General features: G+C 28.3%; 1 protein-coding gene across 1 annotated transcript in view; it reads right to left on the minus strand.

Moving 5' to 3' along the window:
• LOC101235994 (B-cell receptor-associated protein 31) overlaps positions 1-8,025 on the minus strand; it is a 28,554-nt gene that overhangs the window by 13,217 nt on the left and 7,312 nt on the right. The window contains exon 3 of the mRNA XM_065818507.1: positions 505-655. Coding sequence (XP_065674579.1) covers positions 505-655 — 151 coding nt within the window. The remainder of the gene's footprint in view (positions 1-504; positions 656-8,025) is intronic.

Raw genomic sequence — 8,025 nt, forward strand, 5'->3', positions numbered from 1 at the left:
CATTCATTAAATTCTCAGTTAAATGGCATAAGAATTGCTCTAGTCTAAATTTTTTTGCATCAAATGTTAGAGCATTTTATAATTAGCTATTATTAATTATTGCTAATTATAAAATGCTCTAACTATCAATTCTAAAAATTGACCAAAAGTGTTACATCGTTTTTGGCACCGAAGCCTTTAACTGTTTTTTATAATAAACATGTTTTTTTATAATAACTAAGAAATTATCAACCGCATAATTATTTTGAAAAAATATTGCTGAAGTGATGCGTTTGTTTTAAAAATTTCTAACGCCAACATTTGCATAAGTAAAAGTAAAGAAGCGTGATGCTCATTTTCTGTCTTTTTTTTAAACAAACGTTTGCACATTTATTGATTTGTTGCACCCAGATATATATATTATACAAAGGAAAGCCCAATAAAAGTTTTAATTTTAATTAATTTAGCGCTGCACTATCCTGCGTAATTTAAATAATAACATTAAGAGCTAAAAGTATAACTTACACCAACATAAACAGTGAAAATCCAGAAATGTAAATGTTACGTTGAGCTCGAAACAACTTCATGTGAGCTTGAATTTCTGCTTGAGGGTTATTTCTTAAATCAGCATGAGATGCATCAACGATGGAATATTTTCTCAATTTATGTAAAGAATCTAATATATATACATATACATAAATTAGTAAAAAAACTTCTCTAAATATCATCTACAGTCTAAGTATATAATGTCTAAGTATTAAAAAATTCAAATTATAGAAAAAATATGTTACAGGAAGTTGCAAATTGTTATAATTAATTCTATAAAAACTGTAGTTATGTTGCAGTGAGGAAGTTATGTTAGCTAAATTATTTTTCAAAAAACTGTGAAAAAATTTTTTAGAATCAAGATAGTTTTAGTTAGGTCATTTGTTTTTATAAATTTTTAAAGGTATTTATTTTTATGCCTGCATTTAGAAATTAATTCAGATTTTTTGTTTAGTAAATTTTTTTGATCTATATAGGTAATTATTTCAAATATTATTATAGGCAGGTGCAGTTTTTAGAATAGACCAGTTAAATTAATATATATATATTTTAATAGCCAAATATATTTTGACAGTATAGTCTTTTTTGAGTACTTTTTAATTTTAAAAGAAATGTTTGTGGTTGGAGTAACCTTTTTTCCATTCACTTTTGGTTAGCCAGTATATTGTTTATCAAGGTTAATTTGTGAGGAAACAATCCATTTGTAAATAATACTTTTAAATAAGCATTTGCCATTCTTATGGCGATCAATTTTTTGTTTGCAATTATAATTTTCAGTATTTTTTTCTTTAGGAATTTCATTTTTATTAATCAATGCAACAATGTGTCCTTTTATAATTCTTTATTTATTTTTTGTACAGTTATAACTTACTTTAATAGTATTTAAAAATTTAATCCGTTAAAAATTTTGTACAATTTATTTAAAGGAGGAAGATAATTTTAAAATGCTTTTCCAATATTTGTTAAAACATTTTTGCTGTACAAGGAGTTGAACTAAATTATATTTCTATAATTTGATTAATAAAAAAATTTGAGAGGGGTGATTTAAATTTATATTAATATACAATAATCATCATTAGATTTTTAATAAGGTTTCTAAGAATTTTCAGAGAAGTTAAATGTGATATATCAAGAAAATGCAATACTTCTAAATTTAGAAGCCAATGTTTTTAAAAACTTTAATAATATTTTTTCTGATTTTTTTTCAAATTGAGGACCTGATTTATTTAATATTATTATTAAACCATCATCACGATACATCACCTAATTGATTAGATAGATTTATTTAGCTTCAGAATTTAAAATATATAAGCCTACAAATTTGCAAATTTCTGCTCTGTCGTAACATTCCATAGTTACATTAAAGCATTTCTGTTTCAAGTTATTCTGCAATGTTTAATCAGACAAATAGTTTCATTTGTAATTTCTCTTTTTATTTTAGAAATTTTAGTTTTATTTAAAATTTCTGTTGTAATGGAGGGGTAAAAATCATTAGTGTAAAATTGTATAAATGTGAATTCATTTTTGTTACTGATTTTAGAAAACCAATTCATAGCATCAGTGATATTTTTCAACTGCTGCAAATTTAATTGTTTTCAAGTAATATTATTTATTTTGTCCAATTTAATTTTAGTAACATTCCCTAGCTCGCTTTTTATTTTCTATTTATTTTATTTTGAAAATTTGGCTTATAGTCTTATAGTGTCATAAACAGCATGTGCTGATGCAACTGATTCAATTTAAGCATCTAATTTAATTATTTGAGCAATGTTTTGGATAACACTCAGTGGTGTGCTGGCTCCAAAAAGCCCATGCATGATTTTTCTAAAAAGGTCTATTTATGCGGGATTTTACAATTTATGCTTGCATTTAAGGCCCATAAATATATAAACACTACCTTTTATAACAGCATTTAACTTTGAGTGAAATAAACTGATTAGCGTTAAATTGCGATGTAAAAAGAGCTAGTTTTTATCAGCATAGGCATTATTGCTTAAAATGTAACAATATATTTAAAACAAAGGTAAAATGTTTAGGAGTACATAGAAAAATTAATGGATAGATTTTTATTGCTATTATTATTATTAACAAAACATTTGATGTTTTGCCATTATACTTCCAGTTGAGAGGTTAATACTAACTCCATGAATCTGCATAGTTTTTCCTGTTGTAAAAATAGCTGGTTTGAATAATAAATGTACTTACTGTAGAGTTTTTTAAACAACTTAAACAATTACACAATCAGGGTTTTCCATTATTATAAAAAAACATTTGCGCTACATAATAAGTTCAGCAGATGACTTTTAACAAAATAAAAATTGTAATTAAACGAAAATTACTGCTTTTCCGCTTAGTTTTTATTTCCATAAAAATATTTTGTTTTTATTTACCGTGAAATCGAATGCATTTTCACTACTTCTTACTAAATTAAAATAGTATTTTTGGTTTCAAGATTTTATTAGCAGAATTTGTTTTTAACAAATATCAGTATAATTTTTAAATTTACATATCTTATCTTATATTATTAGTAATTATGTTAGTTTTATTTTTTAAATAAAATAAATATAAGTTAAACTTTTAAAGCGTTTTTTTAATGATCATGCTTTTTTATTTGGTTATTATAGACTTTATAAAAAGTTATATATAAAGGCATTCTTCTGCACCAAAATTTATTGCAAAAGGGAAAACCTAAACATAACGCTTGTAACTCTAGTTAAAGTTATTTGAATGAACTTTTTTGTATTAACGCGATTTATTAACAACAAAAACGCGTTAATCAGATCAATTTTTTTTAAATCAAAGAGCCAAAACTTGTCTTCCAGTAAAAAAAATGGCATTCAAAATTATTAAGTTTTTTTTTAATATCTCGATAGATAATTTGTTCTGGCAAGTTTAATTAATATGAAACTTATTTTTTAAAGATTATTTATGATATGAACACAACTTGTCTTGGCTCTTAGGGATCACTTTAAACATAAAAATAACCACCAAACTATTTCAATATATCTTTCACAAACATTTGTGGTCTTGGAAATAACTTTCCATCAGTTGAATTTTAACTCTTGCAAAACTTACCAGACTTGCTTGCTCTTTGTGAGTCTAATTTAAATTTGGCTGTTCTTTCTTCAGATATCAGTAGATATCATTATTGATGGGTCTTATCCTTTGATTCGCAAAGACTCCAATTTTCACATGCTTGACTGAGAGGTATACTTACACATCAATCCGCCTATTTGTTGTGAAATTAGGTTTAAATCCTCTGACCATTTTTTTACGTGCTTCCACTTAGCACCTCTTCACTCTATCACCTTTCTATTTGCTTTTCATTGTTGTCCTTCTTAAGATTGCACTCTTTTAGATGTAATTTCTGAGCAAATTGATCATGCTCTTTCTCTTTACCCCTCTGCCAATATTGATGCTATTAGTGATTTTAATGCTTATCACACTGAATGGTTTGGCTTTAACACCACTGACCCTAGTGGCACTAAAGCCTATAACTTCTGGTCAATTTTCCTAATCTCTAATTCAGATAGCCAACTTTGTGAGTCTTCTTCCACACAATCCTAATCACTTAACTTCACTTTTTAATTTTTGTCTCACCTCTGATCCTATCTTCTGGTCAATTTCTCCTTGTTCTCCTTTAGGTGTTTCTGTCCAAGGAAAGATCTTTATAAATCTTTCTTTTTGTACTTCTTCTTTGGACTCTTTGGATTTTCTTCTATAAAAGAGTCCTAGTCAGCTTTAGGGTAATAGTAAGTTGTGGGATGCCTTTTCTTCTCCTAGATAACCTCCTGGATCCAACCGGGTTTGAAAGCTTTGAGATTGCTTCACCAAAATTTCAAGGCCTCATTCTACTCAACTTTAATCACCTTTTTGTGCAGCTGCCTTATCTAATCGTAATCATTTTTTTCATCTTTACCAAAAGAACAACTCGCTTGTGAACAAACATTTATTTATTATTGCAAGAAATCAATGTAAAAGGTTATGTCTGATGCTAAGCTCTATTATTTCCAGTTTACCAAATCTCGAATCTTAGACTATGACAGTAATTTTGTAATCCAGTCACAATTTCTGTCATAGTCTTACAAAAGTTAATTATTGCTTAATAAAAAGTTTAAGCAGATTACTCAGGAACTCTCTTCAATTCTCTCTTAACTATTCAATGAGTGCTTGACTGAATCTTGTTTTCCTGCCTGCTGGAAAATGGCATCTGCAGTTCCAATTTTTAAAACTCTGGAGAACATTCTGACTCTATAACTATCGCCCAATCAGTCTTCTCTCTATGATTAGCAAGGCCTTTGAGTCTTTGATAAACAAATTTCTAACATCCCATATTGAGCTAAATAACTTACTGTCAGACAATCAATACATTTTTTAATCTTCTGGTTCTACGTCTGACTTGCTAACTGCTATGAATGAAAGATACTCTTGTGCATTAAATGGAGGCAGCAAGGCAAAGGCTATTGCTCCTGACATAACTAAAGCCTTCGATAAAGTTTAGCATGCTGGTCTACTCCATATGCTTGCTTAAAATCATTTCTTTCCTACTGCTTTCCATCCTCGCATATCAACACTCTTTTTTATTTCTAGTAACTTCTTGGGTACTTCAAGGTTCTATCTTTTGTCCTGTTATGTTTCTTATCTAATTAATGATCTTCCCGACAACTTTACATCTAAAGTGGATCTATTTGCTGATGACTCAACCTTATACTCCTGTCTTGACAAAAAGCCTTGTCTTCCCAATTACTTAGAACAGACAGCCCATCTTGAATTCGATCTCATTTCTGTAACAGGTTCAGGGTTGTTGTAGCTTTTGAATTTTAACTCCCACAAAACTAAATTATTTAATGCAAACAACCATTGCAATATTGTTGATATTCATATATTAACGAATTGCAATTTTTTCAATGAGTTCTCTTCTTTACATCTCCATGATTTTTATTGAACTTGCAAAGTTCTTTTAATAGTTTTTCTGGAAAATGCTATGAATAAATAAATATTAGAAATTGCATTTGACCAAATTTTTATAACTAAAATTTTTTTATTTATTTGAAAAGCTCAAAAACTGAACTGATATAACTTCAAGGAAGAGAGCAATTAATTATAAATAAAGTGCAAAACATTATCTATACTCTCTATAGAGAATTTTTTGCACTTTAAATGGTTAAGTTTCGAAAGGTTAACTTTTCTAGGTTTGTCTCTGGTATTAAAAAAATTATTTATATCATATATTGAATATTATAAATAATGAAGGTCCAAAAACCCTGACTTGAATAACTCCAGCTCAAACTCCATAAATACATTTCCATTTTGTATCATGCTCAAGTGTTTCTTTGGTAATTGCATAGGTAACTAGCAATCTGTGATATGATCTAGTTAAGAGCAATTTGTTGTGACTTATTTATAAGTCTTCAATAACTTAAATGATGGCATTTTTTGTTTAGGGATTGCTTTGTCCAGGAAGAGTAACCCTATTCCTGTTTTTCAATAATTCTACAAACTGTGAAGAAATTTTACAAATTCAAAATGTGGACATGTTTCGATTTTGTATTTTTTTAAACATGTACATGTAATGCCTGTAATGGTTTTCTTCAGATATATCAAAATCGCAATGATAAAGCTTTTCTGGTGATAACAAATATTTTAAAAATTAAATCATTTAACAATCACATGATTACACCAGCAGTAACAAAATCATATGAAAAAAACAATGATAATAAAATTTTTTAAAGTTAGAAAATAAAAATTATTTATATAAGTATTTATATAAGTAACATCTAAATAATTTTTTTATGACTTACTTTGGCAAGTAATTTTCATTTATTACTTTTTATGTTAACTAATTATGTTAATTACTTTTATTTGTAAAAATAAATTACCTTACTACGCATTTTTAAAATTTACTTTATATTACTAAATTTTAGATGCAATGCAATTATTATTATTATTATTACTATTATTACTGTTTAATAACTTAATTTTAATTGCAAATATGTTCAGTATTTTACATTTAAAAATAACTTACCTTTTTACTTCAACAAGCCTTCTTGTTCCCAAAAGAATGTCAAAAAAATAACATACCTGAATTATTTTACTGTTTTTGTTTTTATATTTTTAGGGCGTTTGTTATTTTCGACTACCAAAATTGATACAAGTCGAGGAAAAAAGCAGATAAGAATATAGCAAAAATAAAAACATTTTTTGATATACAATTTTTTTGCAACTTTTTTTAGTCATTATATTAAGAATATACTTTATTATTGGCGCTAGAAACATCGACAATTTTTAAACTTTTTTTTTTAATGTTTTTGCTAAACTTTACTGTTTTTATCAATGCACAGGAAAGCAAGAAAACTAATTGCTATTTATTTGTAGAAAAAAAATTTTTAACAAGTTTTTCATGTAAAAAATTAAAAGTCATTAACACTTATATTTAAATATAAAATATTTGGTTGTTTTCACTACCCCCATTGAAATAGTCTTCACTTTTGTTGGATTATTTGAATTTTGCATTTAAACCCAGTTTAATTTAAAAGTTTATTTCCTGATAAACTATTGTTATTAACGATCCTCCTAAAGCTTACTGGATCGTAAAAAACCATCGCAAGCCAATTGTCCACAAAGAGCCAGTGATGCCTCCATAACAATCTTTACACACCGTTTAACTGATTGAGTGTGACATGGATACCTATCAAACTCAAAAGTTGAGTCTCCATGAGTTGATACAAGTAGTCGAATATCAGCTTCTGTTACGTTTATAGTCAGGGGTGGTTCTGTTACTGCTGTATCTTTCCGAGTAATAAGATCGAAATATTCAACAGCATCAAAGCTCAGCTTTGGAACCCTGAACTGGCAGAGAGTAGACAATTTTTCCACTTGTGCTTTGAGAATTCGACATAAGCCTAACTCGCGCATGTTTTTTCTTTCATCGCTGATCATTGACAACAACACATTTTTGGGGTGTCTAAAGTACCCATTATGTTGCAGTACAGGGTCTATAATGTCTAGCAACTCTTGAGTTAGGTAACGTGACAACTGAATTGAGCGAAAGAAATGTCTCCCACCATCTTTACATGACGGATGTATTTTAATGCTGAACTAAAGTGGAGCATAAACCTTTACAATATATGTGACCAAATGTTTAAGGCTCTTCACTAGCGACATACAGAATAATTTAAAGCTCCAGGGTTTCTCTTAGACAGATTGATTCCAACAAACATTCTCCCTTCAATACGTCTTCACACATCTTCCACAGATATTGTTGATCAGTGCTGAGATTTGTTAAAATAATGATTGGCAGAACCACCTCAATTTGATCAAATAACACCTGGCTATGTCTGGCAGTTTGCTTTACCAATTGGTTCACTGAACGCTCATGGACCTGACATTGATCTGTTTAAATACTGCATCAGATGCCTTAAAGGCAGTTCACTTGCATGTAACATGCAAATTAGACACTGCAGCGGCTTACCATAATCTTTTTGAGTAACAATATAATAC

This window comes from Hydra vulgaris, chromosome 14 (assembly GCF_038396675.1).
Source record: "Hydra vulgaris chromosome 14, alternate assembly HydraT2T_AEP".
NCBI classification, from domain to species: domain Eukaryota; kingdom Metazoa; phylum Cnidaria; class Hydrozoa; order Anthoathecata; family Hydridae; genus Hydra; species Hydra vulgaris.